Raw genomic sequence first — 26,095 nt, 5'->3', positions numbered from 1 at the left:
TAACATCCGGTTTGGTTGGCAGCAAGGTATTTAGTGCTGAGAGAGGTTTCAAACAGCCATAGGTTATCTTCCTCTCTGCCCCCATTGGCACCTCTGTCTGGTCACCAATCCGCTCTGCATTAAGGCTCCCTGCTGCTTATAAGGTCACGAATACAAGCTCTGGGAGAGGCCTTCTTCCCTCAGGATTTCTGGGGAGTGTGGAAGCTGGCTCATAACTTTGCCACTCTACCGCTGTAAAATATAGATTTAAAGGAATAAAAACCATAAAAAGGTAGGAAAAAGTGGAATGGCTCCTTTAGAAAGAAATAGAAAAAAGCCCACTAAAGAAGCTTTTTGTTTGTTTAATCACAAGAAGGGAACACATCATAAAATCAAGAGTATATTTTGAATAGAATTCATACATCTTCAGTTAACACTGCAGAACCAACAATGAAATATGGGGAGAAATTCAAGAACGGGACGAGAGCAAGAGACTGGCGGTCCTGAGCAGGGCTTCTCTATCTGTATCTTCTAAGAGAAAAGTCCCGACTGCAGGATGGATCTTTGTATAAATGCACGGACACCATCCATATCCAAGAGGATGGAGCCCTAGAGTGGGCGATGCCCCCCAAATGGCAACTTTGCAAAATAAATCCTTAGGGAAGCAAGCGTTTGCAGCTCCTGCCCATAACAAAATGGGACGTCATAACAGGTGTGCACAAAAAAAAGGCACCAAAAAAGAGCAAGAGAGAGGAAGGAGAATTAAATATAATTTGAATCTTTTAAAGTTTAACAACTTTGCAGATCTTTAAATTTGAAGACACCTGGAGCTTGAGCCTGAGGCCAAAAGAGCCTCTTGCTTCCACCCAGGAAGTTTCAAAATCTGAAGGCTGGAGGAATAGAACAAAATATATAGATATCAGGTACCAATATATTAAAGATCTGATAATGAAAGGTGAAATCATGTAAGAATATTGTGAATCAAGAGACATGATTGCTGATGTTTTAATGAAGCCTCTTGCTGCACCAAGACACAGGGAATTACTAGAATTAGTCTGCAGCTCATTCCTTAGCATAAAAAAGGGGAGTGTCGGTATTTGTTTTCTGCCAGAGAAATGCCAGATATCCATGGTAACAAATCGTTTTCTTAAGTGTTGGCAGGGTGAATAGGTCAGGCTTAATTGTTCCCAGATTGGGGTGTGGAAAAGAATGACCTTATGTGGACAGCCATCACTTGAAACCAGTTCCTTGCTTAATTTTGCATTTAAATAAGCAAGCTCTGCCAGAGCCAGCCCTTGCTCTTCTCCTGGTTTGCAGCCTCTCTTTTCTGCTCAGCATATTTGGATGTGTGTGTGTATTTGTAAATATGCTCTATTGTATTTAAGAAGCTTTTTGAGCCCTTCCAGGACTCTGGATGAGGAAACTGTTTAGTGTTCTATGCTTTGCTTAAATACAATTACTTTTGCTGAAATGCCTGGCGTCTTCCTTCTGATCTCTCGGGCCAAACGCTTTACAGCGCTCTGCACAAACTCCAACACAAACAAGGGCACAGCAGGGGCTGTTCCTAAACCTGAACATCCTACACTTAAAAACCACAACGCCTATTCTCCTAACCTCAATACTCCAGCAGCTCTCACCCATCATGTTCAACTGCAAGGCAGAACAGCCTTTCCATCTGAAACTTTACAGGGCTTTTGTCACTGCCATAAACTTCCATAATATCTTCTCCCATAAAATCTGAGTGCTTCTATCCTTTTTTCATTTATATTCAGGACCTGCAGCAGCTTACTGGGAACTTCTGCTGATAGCCAGACACTGTAGTTAGCCTTTCTCAAACTAACATTTTCCATGATTTTCTCTCCTCCCTCACCTCTAATACTGAAACATGTTTAACTAAAAAGAATAAGGCCAGAAATTAAATACTTAACTTTTCAGATGGATGTCCAATGGGAGATGAGAAATTAAATTCAAGCCTTCACTACACTCAGCACCTTCTGCCTCATGTGCATTTTCTTGTGTCTGCTAAAGGAGGCACTTTGACTAAAGCACTGTCCGCAGTCTGGGCATTTGAATGGTTTCTCCCCTGTGTGTAAACCTACATGATTTATAAGGATAGACCTAGTACTGAAACTTTTCCCACAATCCGGACACTCATACGGTTTCTCTCCTGTTTGAGTCCTCTGGTGCATCACCAGGCTGGATTTCCGACTGAAACTTTTCCCACAATCAAGACACTGATACGGTTTCTCTCCTGTGTGAGTCCTCTGGTGTATCACCAGATCGGAATTCTGACTGAAACTTTTCCCACAATCCGGACACTCATATGGTTTCTCTCCTGTGTGAATCCTCTGGTGTTTCACCAGGTGGGAATTCCGACTGAACCTTTTCCCACAATCCGGACACGCATATGGTTTCTCTCCTGTGTGAATCCTACGGTGTTTCACCAGGTGGGAATTCTGACTGAAACGTTTCCCACAATCTGGACACTGATACGGTTTCTCTCCTGTGTGAGTCCTCTGGTGGTTCACCAGGTGGGAATTCTGACTGAAACATTTCCCACAATCCGGACACGCATATGGTTTCTCTCCTGTGTGAGTCCTATGGTGTTTCACCAGGTGGGAATTCAGACTGAACCCTTTGCCACAATCTGGACACTCATACGGTTTCTCTCCTGTGTGAGTCCTCTGGTGTATCACCAGGCAGAAATTCCGCCTGAAAGTTTTCCCACAATCCGGACACTGATACGGTTTCTCTCCTGTGTGAGTCCTATGGTGTATCACCAGATCGGTATTTTGACTGAAAGTTTTCCCGCAATCCGGACACTCATATGGTTTCTCCCCTGTGTGTGTCCTCCGGTGTATCACGAGGTTGGATTTACGAATGAAACTTTTCCCACAGTCCAGACACTCATATGGTTTCTCTCCTGTGTGAGTCCTATGGTGTATCACCAGATCGGAATTCTGACTGAAACTTTTCCCACAATCTGGACACTCATACGGTTTCTCTCCTGTGTGAGTCCTCTGGTGGATCCGCAGGTGGGAATTCTGACTGAAACGTTTCCCACAATCTGGACACTCATACAGTTTCTCTCCTGTGTGAATCCTCTGGTGTATCACCAGGGACCTGTTCCAACTAAAGCTTTTGCCACATTCGGAACATTTGTATGGCTTTTCTCTGGCGTGGATCCTCTTGTGAATAATCAGCCGTGATCTACAGTCTCTGCTTATCCCACAGATTTCTCTCTCTTTCTGAATTTGGAAATTGTCCCCCTTGAGCTTTTCAGGTAATGTTTCCTTGAGTTCCACATACATACTCATTTTTTTCCAGCTCAAAACTCTCTTCCTGTTTTTCTCTCCCTCGCCTGTCACCTGCTGGGGAAGAAGCGTTTTGGGGTTCTGTGGAGGAAGTGGAAAAATTTTGATTGCTGCCTTGATTTGGTTTCCTTTTTAACACCGCTCCAAATTCTCAGTTGTTGAGAAGGCTCTTATTGGCATCCTTTTCGTCTGTAAGATTCACATAAAAGTATCAGTTTAATTATTGTTTATAAACCGGCTGCACAACCTGTGAAAACAAGAACAAAAAAAGCATACATGACAATGAAAAAGCAAAAGTGCCAAAAGGCTAGGTTAACCTCAACATTCGTGATGATTCATTTGACACCCAGAAGACTAGGGAGAGCCAAGTGCAGATGATGAAATTCACTTCTTGGCTTGGTTCAGTCACAGATCCTGAGCACTGCAAAGGGTTATCATCAAAGATACCTGCAAATGCTGGGGATAGACTGTACGCATACACGTATGTGCAGAGAGAGAGAATCACAGAAACACACACAGCTGGCATGTTGCAGCGGAGATGCTCATCGGATTCCCCCTCCCCCCCCCCCCGCGGAGGAAACGAGGCAGCCCCGCTCGCTCCCGGACTCTCCTCCCACCCGTCCCCCGCTCACCTTCCGGCCGCTGCTGCTCCTCCGACCAACCCCGGGAAGACCACAGAGTGCTCCTCCGCGCCGCGCCGCTCTCCTCCCAGGCAGGAGCCGGAACAGGAAGTTCCTCTGTCCTCCTCCTCTCCTCCGACATCCCCTCTAGCAAGCCAGTACTCTATTCTTTCAGCTCCCCCGCTCCCCCTCCCCTTGGATGTCGGCCCTCAGCAACCACAGACGCCGCTACTGGATTGACAGCTTTCCAGGCGAGGGGGTTGCTTCTTCCTGGAGCGCCATCTAGCGACATGAGGCTGAAAGTACACACTCGTACGATCTGTACCCTAAGGCGCTGGCGAGATTTTTTCATTGATTCTGTGCCATCGAGTCCTTTTCGACTGCCGGCGACCACATCGATAGATTTTCTCCATGACGATCTATCCCTAACCTTCCGGGTCTCCCAAGGGTGCACTCATCGCCACTGCAACTGAGCAAGACGCAAGAAGTGGGAGTTTTTCTGTTTTCTGCAGTCACAATTGCACTCCTGCAAGTCGCTCCAACTCATGCCAGTATTTCTCTCAAGGAGCCGGCAATGGATCTGTACTCCATCGCCCGTGCGCACACACAGCACTCCCCCAGCCAGAGTCCACAGTGCATGCCCACTCACTGAGCCGCAGCGCGGCAGTGCCGTAGCAGCCGCTGGCGCACCCTGCTGCACCCGGCGTCAGCCACCCCCGGGCCCAGCCACGCTTCCCCCTCAGCAGCCACTTTCCCACCTACCAGCTTGCTTGCCAGCCGCCCAGGACTTGCGACTTCCTGCCAGTGTGCCCAGTGACTTTACTTGTTGGAAGTCAGCAGGAAGTTGGGAGGAGGGCCTCGCCTAACAGCAACGGGGACCCACACTGAAAGTCCTCGTCCAGTTCTGAGACATCCCTCCTGAAAGTGTCCTGTCTGACTTGATAAAAGGCACCTTCATTTAATTCAACAGCTGTTTTAAACCCTGTCATTAAATGGTTTCCTCCAAAAGTTTGGAAGGAGCATTATGGTATTTTCTTGTAAGAGTTCCAAAAGCTTGCTGGGAGGGAACCCATGACTGGGATCTACTAATAGAAGGATATAACGTGTTCCAAAGCAACGGACCCAACAAAAGAGGAGGAGGACTTATATTGTATGTAAAGAATTACTACACCTGCAGAGAAATACATGGTATCAAGGATGAATGCCTTCTTGGAGACATTTGGGTAAATATTAGGGGAAAAAGAGCTGACACTGCCATAGGGGTGCACTAAAGGCCACCCAACCAAGCAGAGGAGATAGAAGAACGTTTTGCAAATCAGTTGGTGCAGGTGTCCAGGAAACACACCACTGTAGTAATGGGGGACTTTAACCACCCAATGGAAAGAGGGGCTCATAACTGGAGCAGAATACCAGCAAACAGCCCGAACCTGCAGGGACGGAGTCAGGAAGGCTCAGGCTCAAAGAGTAACTAGAAAAGTTCCTCTCAATATGTAAGCAGCAAGAGGAAAGTCAAAGACAAGGTTGGTCCTCTAGTAGGAGAAGATGGCAAGGAGGTGGCGGGAAGGAGGAAGAAGGCGGAACTGCTGGATTCCTCTTCTGCGTCTGTCTTTACGCAAAAGCAGAAAATAGTCCAACCTGTCAAAAGCAGCACAGAGGAGGGAGGCAGAAGAGGAAAGCAGGTCCAACTAGGTGAGGAACTGCCAAGAGAAGGCCCAGCTGCTCTGACCGGGTTCCAGTCTCCTGGGCCGGACGGTTTGCATCCCAGGGTGCTGAAGGAGCTGGCGGATGTAACTTCGGAACCACTGAATGAGATCCCTGAGGGCTCCTGGAGCACGGGGGAACCACCTGAGGGCTGGAAAAGAGCCGATGTGGTCCCAATCTTTAAAAAGGGGGGAAAAGTGGATCCAGGAAACTACCGACCAATCCGCTTGACGTCAATACCTGGGAAAATCCTGAAAAAGGTAAACAAGCAGCGGGTTTCTGAGAACCAGAAATGAACAAGGCGATTACCAGAAGCCAGCATGGGTTTCTTAAGAACAGGTCATGCCAAGCAAATCTTATTGCCTTCTTTGATCAAGTGACTAAATTAGTGGACCACGGAAATGCTGTGGATATAATATACTTAGATCTCAGTAAGATTCAGAAGGACCTTGACAGACGTGAGCCCTGGGCCCTATCCAAGAAGGTGAAGTTCAGTGGAGAGAAATGTAAGGTCCTACACTTAGGCAGGAAAAACCAGATGCACATCTAGCGGGTGTAAAAATGGCAGAAACCTTCTTCTCTAGTGTAAATTGTACAGCTCATGAAAGAACTAAACATACAATTGAAAAGCTCCATGTGTTGTGCTGTTCAGTGAGGTGGGCCGACCTGAACAAGGATGGGAGCCCGCAGCAGTACCTGGACAGGTAAGAGGGGCAGATCCAGGGCTGCCCGTTGGCCAAGCCCAGGACGCCTCTCAGGCCTCTATCACCAGGCCTCCAGCCGCCCTTGCCTCCTCCTAGCACGGGTCTTGCCCACGGAGGGGGCACCTCTACCCTACCTGCCCTCTGAACCAAAAATCCTCCTCTTCTGACCCTCCAGACCTTTTAGCCGCTCATCATCCCTGGCAGCAACAAGGGAACGTGGGAAACCTTCTGGAAAACACCAGGCAGCCTCCTGCTGGGTGCTGGAGGGGGGAAGTGGGGGGCTCGGAGGAGGGATTTCAAGGAGACCAGAGAGCCATCTGCAGAAGCAGCAACTTGGGAGGACAAGCAGAAAACCTCGCAAATAAGACAGGGAATCAGAAGGTGAGCGGGGGTGGGGGGGACCGCTGGGAAAAGCCCAACTCCTCCCTCCCACCCAAGGACTCCCCCCTTCCCTTCTTGCACCTGTGGATTCCCCCTCCTCCTCCTGATTGTGCCCCCCCTCAGGATTCAATTGCCCTCCGGCAAGATAGATGCCCACCTGGCACTTCCGTACCCCTTCTCAAGGGCTGTGTGTTTGTGTGGATTCTGCAGCACAGGCATGCACCAGGGGCTGGAGACCAGGAAGGGCAGGGGGTGGGGCAGGAAAGGGGTTCGACCCTCTTTTTTCCTTTTCCTCCCTCCCTCCCCCTGCGCATCTCTCTCTCCTCTCCAGGCCGAAAGGAGAAGCTCTCTGTGTTTAACCCCTTCACTTAAGATGGGCGGGAGGGGGGGCGATGGGGCTGAGCAATGTCAAAGTCCGGCAGGACGGGAGCATCCCCATCACCACCCCCAAGAAAGCCAAAGGATCAAAAGAAATTGAGATTGAGAGTGAAAAAGAAAGTTGCATGCACTAATCTGCTTTTATAGCTGCCAATTAATAATTCATCTCTATGGGAGATGGGCGAGACAGTCCTGCAGGTGCCCTCGGACTACAACCACCACCATCCTCCACCCCTGGCATTTTTGGCTGGCGATCCTGGGATATGCTCAACCTCTAACCCCAGACAGTGTGTCAGGAGGAGTCTGTGTCATGAGTACTGATGGCGAGCAGGAGGGGGCCTCTATCCAGGGGGGAAAACGCATGCGTAGTACTGAGGAATTAAGCAGCCATTCAAAGAGACACAGATCAGACCCGCCTTAACTTTTGGGGTTTATCTGTCTGGGTTTTCCCACGCTTCGTCAGTTTGTTAGGATTCTGTCTTATGTAGCAGTAATAAACACTAGAGACCTACTCCTCGTCTCAGCGTGATTCCTGACTGTTAGGACAGTCTGTAGCACCTTCCCTGTCCCACCAGTTGCATTCAAACGCCTGGCTCAGTCTGAAAAGCTGCTCTCCGATGCCTTCGGCTCTGGGGCTGCCACAGACTAACTCGGTTCTCCCCAGAACATGCCGAGAGTCCCTTCTTCCGCGTAGGACGGTCGCTCTCCTGGCTTCCTTCTCCCGTTTTCAGGGTTTCCATCTTTAAAATGGGGCTGCACCCTAAAAACAAGCTGATGCCCCTTTTCCACCGGTAGAATCCAGTGGCCCCAAAGGTGAAACGACATTCGGCCCGGGGACCGTAGGACTCCACCACAATGTTCCATGTCACATCTCCAATCGAGCGGAGGGAATTCCATGCAACACCCTTTCCCAACCGGGATCAGCAATAAGGGAAAAACCTCACATGGGAACATTTTCTCTATCATTAATTGCACTAATTTGCAGAGATTTCAGATGGGGAGGGATCGCAAAAGTCAGGAGGAGAACACAAGGTACAGTATTAACATCCGGTTTGGTTGGCAGCAAGGTATTTAGTGCTGAGAGAGGTTTCAAACAGCCATAGGTTATCTTCCTCTCTGCCCCCATTGGCACCTCTGTCTGGTCACCAATCCGCTCTGCATTAAGGCTCCCTGCTGCTTATAAGGTCACGAATACAAGCTCTGGGAGAGGCCTTCTTCCCAAAGGGTTTCTGGGGAGTGTGGAAGCTGGCTCATAACTTTGCCACTCTACCGCTGTAAAATATAGATTTAAAGGAATAAAAACCATAAAAAGGTAGGAAAAAGTGGAATGGCTCCTTTAGAAAGAAATAGAAAAAAGCCCACTAAAGAAGCTTTTTGTTTGTTTAATCACAAGAAGGGAACACATCATAAAATCAAGAGTATATTTTGAATAGAATTCATACATCTTCAGTTAACACTGCAGAACCAACAATGAAATATGGGGAGAAATTCAAGAACGGGACGAGAGCAAGAGACTGGCGGTCCTGAGCAGGGCTTCTCTATCTGTATCTTCTAAGAGAAAAGTCCCGACTGCAGGATGGATCTTTGTATAAATGCACGGACACCATCCATATCCAAGAGGATGGAGCCCTAGAGTGGGCGATGCCCCCCAAATGGCAACTTTGCAAAATAAATCCTTAGGGAAAGAAGCGTTTGCAGCTCCTGCCCATAACAAAATGGGACGTCATAACAGGTGTGCACAAAAAAAAGGCACCAAAAAAGAGCAAGAGAGAGGAAGGAGAATTAAATATAATTTGAATCTTTTAAAGTTTAACAACTTTGCAGATCTTTAAATTTGAAGACACCTGGAGCTTGAGCCTGAGGCCAAAAGAGCCTCTTGCTTCCACCCAGGAAGTTTCAAAATCTGAAGGCTGCAGGAATAGAACAAAATATATAGATATCAGGTACCAATATATTCTTCAGCAAAGGATCGTTACCTTGTCGTGGTGCTGGAGCTTGAGCACCTCAATGATGCCATGAGCTAAACCATGAAGGGCCACCCAAGACGGGAAGGTCATGACAGAGAGGTCAGACTAAATGCGATCCCTGGGGAAGGTAATGGCAACCCACCCCAGTATTCTTGCCCTGAAAACTCAATGGATCAGTACAACCAGAGATATGTCGGTATACCATCGGAAGTTGAGACCCCCAGGTCGGAAGATGGTCAAAATGCTACTGGGGAGGAACAGAGGATGAGCTCAACTAGCCCCAGACGTGATGACGCAGCTAGCTCAAAGCCGAAAGGATGGCTAGCGGCCGACAGTGCTGGTGGTGAACGGCGAATCCGATGTTCTAAGGATCAACACACCATTGGAACCTGGAATGTAAGATCTATGAGCCAGGGCAAATTGGATGTGGTTATTGGTGAGATGTCAAGATTAAAGATAGACATTCTGGGCATCAGTGAACTGAAATGGACTGGAATGGGCCACTTCACATCAAATGACCACCAGATCTACTACTGCGGACAAGAGGACCACAGAAGAAATGGAGTAGCCTTCATAATTAATAGTAAAGTGGCTAAAGCAGTGCTTGGATACAACCCAAAAAACGACAGAATGATCTCAATTCGAATTCAGGGCAAGCCATCTAACATCACAGTGATCCAAATATACGCCCCAACCACAAATGCTGAAGAAGCTGAAGTAGAGCAGTTCTATGAGGATCTGCAGCACCTACTGGACAACACGCCTAAAAGAGATGTTATTTTCGTCACGGGAGACTGGAATGCTAAGGTGGGCAGTCAAATGACACCTCGAATTACAGGTAAGTATGGCCTGGGAGAACAAAACGAAGCAGGACACAGGCTGATAGAATTTTGCCAAGACAATTCACTCTGCATAACAAACACTCTCTTCCAACAACCTAAGAGACGGCTTTATACATGGACTTCACCAGATGGACAACACCGAAATCAGATTGATTACATCCTTTGCAGCCAAAGGTGGCGGACATCTGTACAGTCGGTAAAAACAAGGCCTGGAGCTGACTGTAGTTCCGATCACGAACTTCTTCTTGCACAATTTAGGATCAGACTAAAGAGATTAGGGAAGACCCACAGATCAGCTAGATATGAGCTCACTAATATTCCTAAGGAATATGCAGTGGAGGTGAAGAATAGATTTAAGGGACTGGACTTAGTAGATAGGGTCCCGGAAGAACTCTGGACAGAAGTTGGCAGCATTGTTCAGGAGGCGGCAACAAAATACATCCCAAAGAAAGAGAAAACCAAGAAGGCAAAATGGCTGTCTGCTGAGACACTAGAAGTAGCCCAAGAAAGAAGGAAAGCAAAAGGCAACAGTGATAGGGGGAGATATGCCCAATTAAATGCAAAATTCCAGAGGTTAGCCAGAAGAGATAAGGAATTATTTTTAAACAAGCAATGCGCGGAAGTGGAAGAAGACAATAGAATAGGAAGGACAAGAGACCTCTTCCAGAAAATTAGAAACATTGGAGGTAAATTCCAGGCAAAAATGGGTATGATCAAAAACAAAGATGGCAAGGACCTAACAGAAGAAGAAGAGATCAAGAAAAGGTGGCAAGAATATACAGAAAACCTGTATAGGAAGGATAACAATATCGGGGATAGCTTTGACGGTGTGGTCGGTGAGCTAGAGCCAGACATCCTGAAGAGTGAGGTTGAGTGGGCCTTAAGAAGCATTGCTAATAACAAGGCAACAGGAGACGACGGCATCCCAGCTGAACTGTTCAAAATCTTGCAAGATGATGCTGTCAAGGTAATGCATGCTATATGCCAGCAAATTTCGAAAACACAAGAATGGCCATCAGACTGGAAAAAATCAACTTATATCCCCATACCAAAAAAGGGAAACACTAAAGAATGTTCAAACTATCGAACAGTGGCACTCATTTCACATGCCAGTAAGGTAATGCTCAAGATCCTGCAAGGTAGACTTCAGCACTTCATGGAGCGAGAATTGCCAGATGTACAAGCTGGGTTTAGAAAAGGCAGAGGAACTAGAGACCAAATTGCCAATATCCGCTGGATAATGGACAAAGCCAGGGAGTTTCAGAAAAACATCTATTTCTGTTTTATTGACTATTCTAAAGCCTTTGACTGTGTGGACCATAACAAATTGTGGCAAGTTCTTAGTGGTATGGGGATTCCAAGTCATATTGTCTGCCTCCTGAAGAATCTGTATAACGACCAAGTAGCAACAGTAAGAACAGACCACGGAACAACGGACTGGTTTAAGATTGGGAAAGGAGTACGGCAGGGCTGTATCCTCTCACCCTACCTATTCAACTTGTATGCAGAACACATCATGCGACAAGCTGGCCTTGAGGAATCCAAGGCTGGAGTTAAAATCTCTGGAAGAAACATTAACAATCTCAGATATGCAGATGATACCACTTTGATGGCTGAAAGTGAAGAGGAACTGAGGAGCCTTATGATGAAGGTGAAAGAAGAAAGTGCAAAAGCTGGCTTGCAGCTAAACCTCAAAAAAACCAAGATTATGGCAACCAGCTTGATTGATAACTGGCAAATAGAGGGAGAAAATGTAGAAGCAGTGAAAGACTTTGTATTCCTAGGTGCAAAGATTACTGCAGATGCTGACTGCAGTCAGGAAATCAGAAGACGCTTAATCCTTGGGAGAAGAGCAATGACAAATCTCGATAAAATAGTTAAGAGCAGAGACATCACACTGACAACAAAGGCCCGCATAGTTAAAGCAATGGTGTTCCCTGTAGTAACATATGGCTGCGAGAGCTGGACCATAAGGAAGGCTGAGAGAAGGAAGATAGATGCTTTGGAACTGTGGTGTTGGAGGAAAATTCTGAGAGTGCCTTGGACTGCAAGAAGATCAAACCAGTCCATCCTCCAGGAAATAAAGCCAGACTGCTCACTTGAGGGAATGATATTAAAGGCAAAACTGAAATACTTTGGCCACATAATGAGAAGACAGGACACCCTGGAGAAGATGCTGATGCTAGGGAGAGTGGAGGGCAAAAGGAAGAGGGGCCGACCAAGGGCAAGGTGGATAGTTGATATTCTAGAGGTGACGGACTCGTCCCTGGGGGAGCTGGGGGTGTTGACGACCGACAGGAAGCTCTGGCGTGGGCTGGTCCATGAAGTCACGAAGAGTCGGAAGCGACTGAACGAATAAACAACAACACCAATATATTAAAGATCTGATAATCAAAGGTGAAATCATGTAAAAATATTGTGAATCAAGAGACATGATTGCTGATGTTTTAATGAAGCCTCTTGCTGCACCAAGACACAGGGAATTACTAGAATTAGTCTGCAGCTCATTCCTTAGCATAAAAAAGGGGAGTGTCGGTATTTGTTTTCTGCCAGAGAAATGCCAGATATCCATGGTAACAAATCGTTTTCTTAAGTGTTGGCAGGGTGAATAGGTCAGGCTTAATTGTTCCCAGATTGGGGTGTGGAAAAGAATGACCTTATGTGGACAGCCATCACTTGAAACCAGTTCCTTGCTTAATTTTGCATTTAAATAAGCAAGCTCTGCCAGAGCCAGCCCTTGCTCTTCTCCTGGTTTGCAGCCTCTCTTTTCTGCTCAGCATATTTGGATGTGTGTGTGTATTTGTAAATATGCTCTATTGTATTTAAGAAGCTTTTTGAGCCCTTCCAGGACTCTGGATGAGGAAACTGTTTAGTGTTCTATGCTTTGCTTAAATACAATTACTTTTGCTGAAATGCCTGGCGTCTTCCTTCTGATCTCTCGGGCCAAACGCTTTACAGCGCTCTGCACAAACTCCGACACAAACAAGGGCACAGCAGGGGCTGTTCCTAAACCTGAACATCCTACACTTAAAAACCACAATGCCTATTCTCCTAACCTCAATACTCCAGCAGCTCTCACCCATCATGTTCAACTGCAAGGCAGAACAGCCTTTCCATCTGAAACTTTACAGGGCTTTTGTCACTGCCATAAACTTCCATAATATCTTCTCCCATAAAATCTGAGTGCTTCTATCCTTTTTTCATTTATATTCAGGACCTGCAGCAGATTACTGGGAACTTCTGCTGATAGCCAGACACTGTAGTTAGCCTTTCTCAAACTAACATTTTCCATGATTTTCTCTCCTCCCTCACCTCTAATACTGAAACATGTTTAACTAAAAAGAATAAGGCCAGAAATTAAATACTTAACTTTTCAGATGGATGTCCAATGGGAGATGAGAAGTTAAATTCAAGCCTTCACTACACTCAGCACCTTCTGCCTCATGTGCATTTTCTTGTGTCTGCTAAAGGAGGCACTTTGACTAAAGCACTGTCCGCAGTCTGGGCATTTGAATGGTTTCTCCCCTGTGTGTAAACCTACATGATTTATAAGGATAGACCTAGTACTGAAACTTTTCCCACAATCCGGACACTCATACGGTTTCTCTCCTGTTTGAGTCCTCTGGTGCATCACCAGGCTGGATTTCCGACTGAAAATTTTCCCACAATCCGGACACTGATACGGTTTCTCTCCTGTGTGAGTCCTATGGTGTATCACCAGATCGGAATTCTGACTGAAACTTTTCCCACAATCCGGACACTCATATGGTTTCTCTCCTGTGTGAATCCTCTGGTGGTTCACCAGGTGGGAATTCCGACTGAAACTTTTCCCACAATCCGGACACGCATATGGTTTCTCTCCTGTGTGAGTCCTATGGTGTTTCACCAGGTGGGAATTCCGACTGAAACTTTTCCCACAATCTGGACACTGATACGGTTTCTCTCCTGTGTGAGTCCTCTGGTGGTTCACCAGGTGGGAATTCCGACTGAAACTTTTCCCACAATCCGGACACTCATATGGTTTCTCTCCTGTGTGAGTCCTATGGTGTTTCACCAGGTGGGAATTCTGACTGAAACCTTTCCCACAATCTGGACACTGATACGGTTTCTCTCCTGTGTGAGTCCTATGGTGTTTCACCAGGTGGGAATTCCGACTGAAACTTTTCCCACAATCTGGACACTGATACGGTTTCTCTCCTGTGTGAGTCCTCTGGTGTATCACCAGGCAGAAATTCCGCCTGAAAGTTTTCCCACAATCCGGACACTGATACGGTTTCTCTCCTGTGTGAGTCCTATGGTGTATCACCAGATCGGTATTTTGACTGAAAGTTTTCCCACAATCCGGACACTCATATGGTTTCTCTCCTGTGTGTGTCCTCCGGTGTATCACGAGGTTGGATTTACGAATGAAACTTTTCCCACAGTCCAGACATTTGTATGGTTTCTGTCCTGTGTGAGTCCTATGGTGTATCACCAGATCGGAATTCTGACTGAAACTTTTCCCACAATCTGGACACTCATACGGTTTCTCTCCTGTGTGAGTCCTCTGGTGTATCACCAGGCAGAAATTCCGCCTGAAAGTTTTCCCACAATCCGGACACTGATACGGTTTCTCTCCTGTGTGAGTCCTATGGTGTATCACCAGATCGGTATTTTGACTGAAAGTTTTCCCACAATCCGGACACTCATATGGTTTCTCTCCTGTGTGTGTCCTCCGGTGTATCACGAGGTTGGATTTACGAATGAAACTTTTCCCACAGTCCAGACATTTGTATGGTTTCTGTCCTGTGTGAGTCCTATGGTGTATCACCAGATCGGAATTCTGACTGAAACTTTTCCCACAATCTGGACACTCATACGGTTTCTCTCCTGTGTGAGTCCTCTGGTGGATCCGCAGGTGGGAATTCTGACTGAAACGTTTCCCACAATCTGGACACTCATACAGTTTCTCTCCTGTGTGAATCCTCTGGTGTATCACCAGGGACCTGTTCCAACTAAAGCTTTTGCCACATTCGGAACATTTGTATGGCTTTTCTCTGGCGTGGATCCTCTTGTGAATAATCAGCCGTGATCTACAGTCTCTGCTTATCCCACAGATTTCTCTCTCTTTCTGAATTTGGAAATTGTCCCCCTTGAGCTTTTCAGGTAATGTTTCCTTGAGTTCCACATACATACTCATTTTTTTCCAGCTCAAAACTCTCTTCCTGTTTTTCTCTCCCTCGCCTGTCACCTGCTGGGGAAGAAGCGTTTTGGGGTTCTGTGGAGGAAGTGGAAAAATTCTGATTGCTGCCTTGATTTGGTTTCCTTTTTAATGCCGCTCCTAATTCTCAGTTGTTGAGAAAGCTCTTATTGGCATCCTTTTCGTCTGTAAGATTCACATGAAAGTATCAGTTTAATTATTGTTTATAAACCGGCTGCACAACCTGTGAAAACAAGAACAAAAAAAGCATACATGACAATGAAAAAGCAAAAGTGCCAAAAGGCTAGGTTAACCTCAACATTCGTGATGATTCATTTGACACCCAGAAGACTAGGGAGAGCCAAGTGCAGATGATGAAATTCACTTCTTGGCTTGGTTCAGTCACAGATCCTGAGCACTGCAAAGGGTTATCATCAAAGATACCTGCAAATGCTGGGGATAGACTGTACGCATACACGTATGTGCAGAGAGAGAGAATCACAGAAACACACACAGCTGGCATGTTGCAGCGGAGATGCTCATCGGATTCCCCCCCCCCCGCGGAGGAAACGAGGCAGCCCCGCTCGCTCCCGGACTCTCCTCCCACCCGTCCCCCGCTCACCTTCCGGCCGCTGCTGCTCCTCCGACTAACCCCGGGAAGACCACAGGGCGCTCCTCCGCGCCGCGCCGCTCTCCTCCCAAGATGGAGCCGGAACAGGAAGTTCCTCTGTCCTCCTCCTCTCCTCCGACATCCCCTCTAGCAAGCCAGTACTCTATTCTTTCAGCTCCCCCGCTCCCCCTCCCCTTGGATGTCGGCCCTCAGCAACCACAGACGCCGCTACTGGATTGACAGCTTTCCAGGCGAGGGGGTTGCTTCTTCCTGGAGCGCCATCTAGCGACATGAGGCTGAAAGTACACACTCGTACGATCTGTACCTAAGGCGCTGGCGAGATTTTTTCATTGATTCTGTGCCATCGAGTCCTTTTCGACTGCCGGCGACCACATCGATAGATTTTCTCCATGACGATCTATCCCTAACCTTCCGGGTCTCCCAAGGGTGCACTCATCGCCACTGCAGCTGAGCAAGACGGAAGAAGTGGGACTTTTTCTGTTTTCTGCAGTCACAATTGCACTCCTGCAAGTCGCTCCAACTCATGCCAGTATTTCTCTCAAGGAGCCGGCAATGGATCTCATACTCCGTCGCCCGTGCGCGCACACAGCACTCCCCCAGCCAGAGTCCCCAGTGCATGCCCACTCACTGAGCCGCAGCGCGGCAGTGCCGTAGCAGCCGCTGGCGCACCCTGCTGCACCCGGCGTCAGCCACCCCCGGGCCCAGCCACGGTTCCCCCTCAGCAGCCACTTTCCCACCTACCAGCTTGCTTGCCAGCCGCCCAGGACTTGTCGTTGCCTGTCTGCACATCATTTCCCCCCAGGATGCTTTCCCTTGGTTTACTTCCTGCTTCTTGCAAATGACATTTTTGTTCAGTTTGTGGGAAAAGTCCCTCACGGAATAAATTTGACGAAGTCTTGAGAAGCAGCAAAAAGATTTTATTAACGTTCTTGCAAGGACGGGTGCCCAGCCAAAACAGGCACACCCCTTCACACAAAGCACGCAGTTTCATTCCCTACTCCCGGCCGTGAAATCCCTCCTCCTGCTCCCCATTGGATAGGTACTTGGGAGTTCACAGCCTATGCGAGATCCCTTCGATTTTGCAGGAAGTCCCGCCTTTGTTTGTATGTCCCGTTCCTCACTTTTTACCTCCCCCGGTCCCCTATTTATTCTTTTCCTTATAAGGCAGCTGGCCCCCTTGGAGTAAGTAGGTCAGGGTCTTGTCTGACCACAAAGTTCGCTAGAACTGGTTCTGAGCATATTTTCAGCACCGGTTAGGCAGCTTATTTCCTTTATACCTGCCCTTATGGAGATACAGTCTCCTGTTTCCCCTAACCGCATATCCCACATCCTCAATATACTGACAAGCAAGCCTAGCTACTATAGAAAGCAAGCTTCAGTTGGCAAGTTACTGAAAAAGCAAGTTCTGTTCTATTGTAGGCCTTGCAAAAACAACATCGCTATCCTGCCTTTCTCACAAGTTGCAGTGGCGATGAGTGCACCCGTGGGAGACCCGAAAGAACAGGGTAGGGACAGAGCTTCAGGGAGAAAATCCATCGATGTGGTCAACGGGAGTCGAAAAGGACTGGAAGGCACAGAATCAGTGCAAAACCTCCGCCAACGCCTGAGGGAAGAGAGCTGACGAGTGTGTTTTTCAGCCTCATGTCGCTAGATGGCGCTCAAGAAATTAGCAACCCCCCTGCCGAGAAAGCTGTCCATCCAGTAGCTGGGTCAGTGGTTGCTGAGGTCCCACATCCCAGGGGAGGGGGAGCGGGGGAGCTGAAACAATGGAGCATAGGATTGCTAGAGAGGATGCCGGAGGAGAGAAGGAGGGCAGAGGCGCTTCCTCTTCCGGCCCCCCCCTAGGGGGAGAGCGGCGCAGAGGAGCGCTCTGTGGTCTTCCCGGGGTTGGTCGGAGCAGCCGCCGCCGGAAGGTGAGCGGAGGACAGGCGGGAGGAGAGGCAGGAGCGAGCGGGGCTGCCTGGTTTCCTCCGCGGGGGAGAATCGGGTGAACAACTCCGCTGGAAAATGCCAACTTCGTGTGTTTCTGTGATTCTCTCTGTGTGCACGTGTTTGTATGTATACAGACCACTCCTCCCACATATGCACCGTTATAGATTCTCCTGCCACTTGGACTTTTTTACTTTTTACTCCCATTTATATTTATTGATTAGAATAATTTTATATTTGTATATTTTATTTTATTGTATGGCTGTTGTTTTAATTGATCATTGTAAACCACCCAGAGCCCTCTGATGGGGACATATTGAATAAATAAAATAAAGCCCCCCTTTCCCAACCAGGATCAGCAATGAGGGGAAAAAAACCTCGCATGGGAACACTTTCTCTATCATTAATTGCACTAATTTGCAGAGATTTCGGGTGGGGAGGGATCGCAAAAGTCAAGAAGAGGCCACAAGGCGCAGTATTAATGTCGGTTTGAGCGGCAGCAACGCATTTAGCGCTGAGGGAGGTTTCAACAGCCATAGGTTATCTTCCTCTCTGCCCGCATTGGCACCTCTGTCTGGTCACCAATCTGCTCTGCAGTGATGCTCCCTGCTGCTTATAGGGTCGCGAATACAAGCTTTGGGAGAGGGACTCCCCCCTCAGGATTTCTGGTGAATGTGGAAGCTGGCTCATAACTTTGCCACTCTACCGCTGCAAAATATAGATTTGAAGGAATAAAAACCCCTAAGTCTCTCCTGGTTTCTAGCCTGGGGCCTGAACCACACCACCAGACAGGCTCTTCGTATACCAGAGATGTCCCACAAAATCTACGCATTCGGCTATTCCTGCTGCTCTGACAGCAACTTCAAGGCTGCAGCCTTTTGGGATTTAGTAGGTCCGCCCTACTCTTCAGATGACAGATCTTTCTTGTCTTTAGATCCCAGCTTGACACTTTTATGCTGGGGAAATGGAGTGTTCCTCTGATTGGGGACTTGCGTCTTCTGGCCTGTCTCTGGGGACCAGCTCCTCTGGCTTTGACTTTAACAGTAATGTATTGTTAGGTTTTGTGGGGTCTAATTTATCTACTCTTTTTATTCTAAAGGGATTACTTGCTGGGTATTGCACTATTGCCAGTTTCAGTTTTAACGGGTCTACTTTGTATCTTTGCATATTCAAATTCAATTAATATTCCTTTCTTTCTGTTCCACGCTTAATTCTTAAGCATGAGATAAATTATTGTTAACGTTATCCTCAGACTCATACCCACTGCCCCACTTTTTGCCTTCTGGGGGTTTGGGTGTACGCATGAGACATCTCCCAAAAGAAAAAATATGCAGTCTTTGCAGGATGGTAATCAAAAGAAACAGACGATCTGCCATAAACCCAGGCAGCCATGGCCTCTTCCAAGTCATTCCATTCCCTCTGTCCTATTCCCCGAAGACATCAGTATTCTGTGGCCACTAAGTATACTTTGTCCTCACTGGGGTGGATCCTAAATTCTGTTTAAGAATGAAAGATTTTGCATTATCGCACGGCCCCCTCAAAGATCCAGAGGGTTTTGAACCATTTCAAGCATTTTCAGCTCCTACACATAATAAAATAGGACGTTATAACAGGTGTGCACAAAAATATGGCACCAAAAAAGGTGGGAAAAGGAGGAAGGAAAAGAGAATTAAACGTAATTTGTATATCTTAAAGTTTAACAACCCTGCAGAGGTTTACATTTGAAGCCCCTCGGAGTTTGAGGCTCCGGCCAAAAGAGCCTCTGGCTTCTTCCCCACCGCTGCCTGGTCCTGGCTGGTGAGTGTCCTGCTGCAAAGGGATCATATGCAAAGTGATCTACTAGGAAAAAGAAAGGATTATAACCTGATCTCTGAATTGGTTCCTGAAATGAAGAAACCAGGAATACTCTGGAGTCTTCCGAACTCAGCAAAATTAAAATCATTCATCTGCATAGGTAAATGCCACTTTGCTGCCCAAATAATTTTCCTCTCTTTACTTGTAGGGATTTTTGGGGAAAACTTAAAAAAGAAGCCCTGAGAGAGGAGTGAAAGAAATGGAAACATGTCCCATGTCTCGGGAAGGGAGCTTTGCCTTACCTGGGCCCCACGGTCACAGCAGTGCTGACACTACCCAGTTTCTTTCCTTCTCAAAAGCTATCAATGGTTCTTGCACAATGCATTTTTAGACATAAAATATTTTCCACTGTGCAATTTTTTTCTCCCATCTCCACCAAAGGGGATGCAACAACGATGTCCCACCCACCAGCCATCAAAGGCTAATAAGCAGGCAACTCCAAGCGTATTTGAGGAGCCGCAATCTAACTGAAACCTGAGTGTGCCTATATTTTTTGTATTATATCTTTTAGGACCTGCAGCCACTTACTGGGGACTCCCAGAAACACTGACAATGACTCCCAGATATTTTCTGCAAAGGGTATGCTGGCTGGGAAAATCTGGGACTCCAAATCTGGAGGAAACCCCGGTTGAAGGGTGAAATTCTGCATGTCACATTTCTAGGATCTATGATGATCAATATGCAAACACCACCTCCAAAAATCCTTTTTGCAGCAATTGCAATATTTCTGCAAAAGTACATTTCCAGAAACTTCTGCTGATAGCCAGGTACATGTAGTTAACCTTTCTCAAACTAACATTTTCCATTTTTTTCTCTGCTCACTCATGTCTAATACTGATACATATTTTACTAAAAGGAGTCAGGCCAGAAATTAAATACTTAATTTTTCAGCTGGATGACCAATGGTAGATGAGAAGTGAAATTCAAACTTCTCTACACTCAGCATCTTCTGCCTCCTGTGCATTTTCTTGTGTCTGCTAAAGTAGGAATTGTTTGTGAAGCACTGTCCACAGTCTCGGCATCTGAATGGTTTCTCTCCCATGTGTAAACCTACATATTTTCCGTGTTTTTCTCTCCTCCCTCACCTCTAATACTGAGACATGTTTAACTAAAGAGAATCAGGCCAGAAATTAAATACTTAAGTTTTCAGATGGATGTCCAATCGGAGATGAGAAGTTAAATTCAAGCCTTCTCTACACTCAGCACCTTCTGCCTCATGTGCATTTTCTTGTGTCTGCTAAGGGAGGCACTTTGACTAAAGCACTGTCCGCAGTCTGGGCATTTGAATGGTTTCTCCCCTGTGTGTAAACCTACATGATTTATAAGGATAGACCTAGTACTGAAACTTTTCCCACAATCCGGACACTCATACGGTTTCTCTCCTGTGTGAGTCCTCTGGTGCATCACCAGGCTGGATTTCCGACTGAAACTTTTCCCGCAATCAAGACACTGATACGGTTTCTCTCCTGTGTGGGTCCTCTGGTGTTTCACCAGTCTGGAATTCGAAATGAAACCTTCCCCACAATCCGGACACTCATACGGTTTCTCCCCTGTGTGAGTCCTGTGGTGTTTCAGCAGGTGGGAATTCACACGGAAACTTTTCCCACAATCCGGATACTCATACGGTTTCTCTCCTGTGTGAGTCCCCTGGTGTTTCACCATTTCGGATTTCCAGTTGAAACTTTTCCCACAATCCAGACACTCATACGGTTTCACTCCTGTGTGAGTCCTCTGGTGTATCACCAGGTGGGAATTCACACTGAAAGTTTTCCCACATTCCGGACACTCATATGGTTTCTCTCCTGTGTGAGTCCTCTGGTGTCTCACTAGGTTAGAATTCCAACTGAAACTCTTCCCACATTCTGGACACTTATACGGTTTCTCTCCTGTGTGAGTCCCCTGGTGTTTCACCATTTCGGATTTACGACTGAAACTTTTCCCACAATCCGGACACTCATACGGTTTCTCTCCTGTGTGAGTCCTCTGGTGGTTCACCAAGTCGGACTTCCAAATGAAATCTTTCCCACAATCTGGACACTGATATGGTTTCTCTCCTGTGTGAGTACTCTGGTGCATCACCAGATGGTAATTGCGACTGAAATCTTTCCCACAATCCGGACACTCATATGGTTTCACTTTTGTGTGAGTCCTCTGGTGTCTCACCAGGTTGGACTTCACACGGAAACTTTTCCCACAATCCAGACACACAAACGGTTTCTCTCCTGTGTGAGTCCTCTGGTGGTTCACCATTTCAGATTTCCGACTTAAACGTTTCCCACAATCTGGACACTCATACAGTTTCCCTCCTGTGTGAGTCCTCTGGTGTCTCACCAGGTTGTACTTCCAACTGAAACTTTTCCCACAGTCCAGACACTCATACTGTTTCCCTCCAGTGTGAGTTCTCTGGTGTAACACCAGGCTGTACTTCCAACTGAAACTTTTCCCACAATCACGACACTCATACGGTTTCTCTCCTGTGTGAATCCTCTGGTGTTTCACAAGGTGGGAATTCTGACTGAAACTTTTCCCACAATCCACACACTCATACGGTTTTTCTCCTGTGTGTATCCTCTGGTGTATCACCAGGTCAGAATTCTGACTGAAACTTTTCCCACAATCCGGACACTCATGCCGCTTCTCCCTGGTGTGAGTCCTATTATGATTCACAAGAGTGGCATGCTTGCTAAAGCTTTTGCTGCTTCGGGGACACTGGTAGGCCTCCTCGCCAGTGTGGTCCCTCTCTTGCATAATCAGCTGTGATCTCTGATCTGTGCTTTTCCCAAAATTTACACCTCTGTGGGGCTTTTCCACCACTGATATTCTTGGATTCTCGAGGAGATCAAAACTATTTCTGATCTGTTGTCTGGTGCTGCTTTGATTCAAGCAACTCTTTCCTTCCTCACAGGATGAGGATTGTGTTACTTTCTGCCCTACGTGGCTATCCAAGTGACCTCTTCCTCCCCACTGACTTCCAGGTATCTCTCTCCTTGTCTGAATTTGGAAATTATCCCCCTTGATCTTTTCATGGAATATTTGAGTTTCACCTACTCAATTTTTTCCAGCACAAAACTCTCTACCTATTTTTCTCTCCCTTGTCTGTCACTTGCTAGGGAAGAAGTCTTCTGGGGTTCTCTGGAGAAAGTGGAAAAGATTGCTGGCTTGGTTTGCTTTCTTTCTTAATGCTGCTTGTGATTCTCAGTTGTCCAGAAGGCTCTGATTGGCATCCTTTTTGTCTATAAGATTCAAACACAAGTGTTAGTTTAATTATTATCTATAAAATGGCTGCACAACATGTGCAAACAACAACAAAAAGCATACATTACAATGAAAAAGGAAAAGTGCCAAAAGGCTAGATTTACCTCGAACATTCATTATGAACCATTTGACACACAGAAGACTAGCAAGATCCAAGTGCAAACCCTGAAATTCACTTGCTGGCTTGGGTCTATCACAGATTCTTAGCACTGCAAAGGGTTATCATCAAGGATATCTGGAAATGCTGGGGATGGATCACACACACACACACACACACACACACACACACACACACACACGGCGATGGATCACACACACACACACAAAGAGAGAGAGAGAGAGAAATATAGAAACAGACGAAGTTGGCATTTTCTGGCAGTTGCTCATCTGATTCTCCCCCGCGGAGGAAACGAGGCAGCCCCGCTCGCTCCCGGCCTCTCCTACCACCCGTCCTCCGCTCACCTTCCGGCCGCTGCTGCTCCGACCAGCCCCGGGAAGACCACAGAGCGCTCCTCCGCGCCGCTCTCCGCCCAGGAGGGAGCCGGAACAGGAAGTTCCTCTGTCCTCCTCCTCTCCTCCGACATCCACTCTAGCAATACTCTATTGTTTCAGCTCCTTTCAGCTCCCCTGCTCCCCCTCCCGTCGGATGTCGGACCTCAGCAACCACTGACCCCGCTACTGGATTGACAGCTTTCTCGGCGCGGGTCTCGCGTGTTTCCAGAGCGCCACCTGGCGACCTTGAGGCTGAAAAGCACACTCGTCCGATCTCTACCGTAAGGCGTTGGCGAGATTTTTGCACTGATTCTGTGCCATCAAGTCCTTTTCGACTCCCATCGACTCCCAGCGGCCACATCGATGGATTCTCCCCATGAAGTTCTATCCCTACCCTATTCTTTCGGGTCTCCCAAGGGTGCCCTCATCGCCACTGCAACTGAACAAAAATGTTATTTGCAAAAGCAGGAAGTAAACCAAGGGAAAGCACCCTGGGGGGAAATGGTGTGCAGACAGGCAAACGACAAAGCACACCTCCCTTACATTGCGGAGCCTAAATCTTGCTACAGGGCAATATTGCTCTGAGGAGCCTTCCCCATTCCCAGAGGAGTTTGCCTTCAGCCTTGGATACAGCCTTGAGGATTCCCAGGCCGCTTGGGCACAACACCTGGAGGGCAGATCAAAAGCTGATGAAAAGACTCCTGCGCTTCTGCAGGGCTTGGCTCTCGGTGGAGATCAAACCCTCTCTACCTCCCAAAACGTCGTTCCTGATTTCTTGGGGCTCAAAAGGATTTAGGACCTGGGAGCCCCAACAGGCCACAGGCTCCAAGAGAGCCAGCGTCACTCATGCTGGCCAGGGCTGCTTCAAAGCGCGCCCAGGGTCTTGGAGCCGGTGTTCCCAGCAAGCCGGCTTTGTTCCTGCAGGAGGAGATTCTAAATCTGCTAAAGGCTCAATGCCATGTGCGCCTGTAAATTCGCTTGCCTGGTAGTCTCCGTTAGGTCAAAGGAAGAGCGACACGTACAGGGGAGGGCCTACAAAAGTGGGGCTTAGGAAGAGGGGGGACTGTCTCTATGTGGTAAAAGAAACTGATAAACATTCCAAAGAAACATCTCAAAGGATTGTAAAAAGGGTGGTACTATGCATGTACACGCAGAAGAGTAGAAAAGTCGCCATACTCTTTGTCTGACACACATTCCTTTTTTTAATTAGAAATTTTAATGTAATACAATATACAAAACAAAACCAAAGATAGAAAATAGGAGACAGAGAAACTTGAAAGAAACTGAAAAAAACCCCATACAATGGTGCCTTCCACCTGTCTTTCTATCCTCTTTTAATTAAACTTTATTAAATTTTAAGGTAAAAAGATAAAAGCTAGCAAGAAATGAAAAAAGTAAAGTAGGAAAGTGAAGTAGGAAAAAGAACATGGTCAAAAGTGCAGAAAAAAGAAAAAATGCAGAAAAAAATGACTTCTGACTTTCTTTGCTACAGATATAAGTATTCATTTCCATTAAACTCTTACTTTACGTTTACAACAGCTTTCATTAATTCTCTTGTCCACTGTTATTTCTGATGATCAGATCCAGATATCATGATTTCATTTTCTTCTGTTTCACACAAAAGGGGTTTCCAGGTCGCATTAAAATTAGTCAATGTCTTTTCTCTAACCAAAGCTGTCAATTTCTCCCTCTCAGCCAACTCCATCTACTTCACCAACCATCCTAACATTGTAGGTCATGTTCAGTCTTTCCACCTTTGGGCATATAAGAGCCTCACTGCTGTTGCCAACTACCATGAGTTCTTTCTAACTCTTTGTCCATCAGTCCCAAAAGAAACTGGACAACCAAAGTGGCAAAATGTTAATTTGAAAGTTAACTTTTTTTTTCACTGTATCCTATTCCAAGGAATGATTTTTCTTTGTTTTTAAACCAGTACCTTGATAATTGGGAGCTTGTGCAGGGAAAACTCTTGGCATTAAACTTTTACAGAACAGTTTTGCATTAAAAATAGTTGATCCAAACTCTGATTTAGGCTTCCGACAGGCCCCCCCCCACATTTGTAACCTGGGGAAAGTGGACCTCTGCCCTCACCTTTTTTTAAAAAGCCCAGTCAAAATAGCATCCTCCATCTGTAGGAGTGGGGTTAGGAGGGTCTGAAGTTAAAAGGCTGAAAGAAATCTTTACGGAAAGTGAAAGCTATAAAAGGGAAGGCGACAGACGCAGAGCAATTTGGTGCCTGGGGACAGACGTGGGATTCGGACTGCTGGAGGAATACTGAAAATTGGAAAGGGGAGAATGGAACGGAAGGACCAGAAGAAGCAGGGATGGCTGGATGGAATTCTAAACAGAAACACGCCATGCAACATTCTATCCCAACAACTCCAGCCTGTTTGGAGCCCAGCCAACCCGGCTATTGTGCCCACACCAGTCTCTGTTTCCTCAAAGTGCACTGCACACAGTTGTTAGTGCTCCCAGGCCCGTCCCTTGACCTGAAATCCTTTTATCTTTTTGCATAAATCACAGGAACTCCCTTTATCTCCTTGGAAAGCCAGAGAGATCTTTTTCCTCCATGCACTGAAAAACATTCATCATGCAAAGCAGAGATCCAGCACAGTCTCATTTGGTAAGCACCATGTTTGACTTACATTGGGAAGACTCAATTTCGAATTGCAGCTCAGTAACAAGCAAGTAGGGTTGATCCTTCTCTCTCTCTTTTTCACAGTAATGTTAGTGATGAATGAAAAAAAGGCATTATGCATGAATCAAAAAGAAATCCGGAAGAGAAACAAACACAAAGCGAATGAATGGAAACTTTTGATCTGGAGATGACAACACACAACCTGTCCAGTTTGGGGGGCATTAGAGCCTA

General features: G+C 46.8%; 2 protein-coding genes across 4 annotated transcripts in view; one reads left to right on the top strand and one right to left on the bottom strand.

Moving 5' to 3' along the window:
* The window catches only part of LOC134492100 (zinc finger protein 271-like), a 226,221-nt gene that overhangs the window by 131,328 nt on the left and 68,798 nt on the right, over window positions 1-26,095 (top strand). The gene's annotated exons all lie outside the window — the stretch shown is intronic.
* On the bottom strand, window positions 326-22,832 carry LOC134489857 (zinc finger protein 850-like). Its single transcript, XM_063292730.1, has 8 exons — window positions 20,668-22,832; window positions 19,404-19,461; window positions 13,302-15,190; window positions 7,699-7,982; window positions 6,453-6,635; window positions 5,834-5,865; window positions 5,640-5,738; window positions 326-3,421 (listed from the first exon to the last, which is right to left on the bottom strand). The coding sequence occupies exons 1-8, from the start codon at window positions 22,225-22,227 to the stop codon at window positions 1,947-1,949; spliced, it is 5,580 nt and encodes a 1,859-aa protein (XP_063148800.1). The 5' UTR covers window positions 22,228-22,832; the 3' UTR covers window positions 326-1,946.

This window comes from Candoia aspera, chromosome 2, assembly GCF_035149785.1.
Source record: "Candoia aspera isolate rCanAsp1 chromosome 2, rCanAsp1.hap2, whole genome shotgun sequence".
Taxonomy (NCBI): Eukaryota; Metazoa; Chordata; class Lepidosauria; order Squamata; family Boidae; genus Candoia; species Candoia aspera.
Note: the sequence above shows the minus strand (reverse complement) of the source record. Positions and strands in the feature narration are given on the sequence as shown.

Excerpts from the sequence above, each read along its gene's own strand:
- LOC134489857 (XM_063292730.1), bottom strand. The coding sequence starts at position 22,227 with ATGCAAGAGAGGGACCACACTGGCGAGGAGGCCTACCAGTGTCCCCGA. Across the intron at positions 19,462-20,667 it reads AGGTGCTGAGTGTAGAGAAG|ATCACTTTGCATATGATCCC; the intron begins GCTTGAATTTAA and ends TTTTCCTAGTAG. Across the intron at positions 3,422-5,639 it reads GCCCAGGAGACTGGAACCCG|GAAACCAAATCAAGGCAGCA; the intron begins GTCAGAGCAGCT and ends GGTGTTAAAAAG.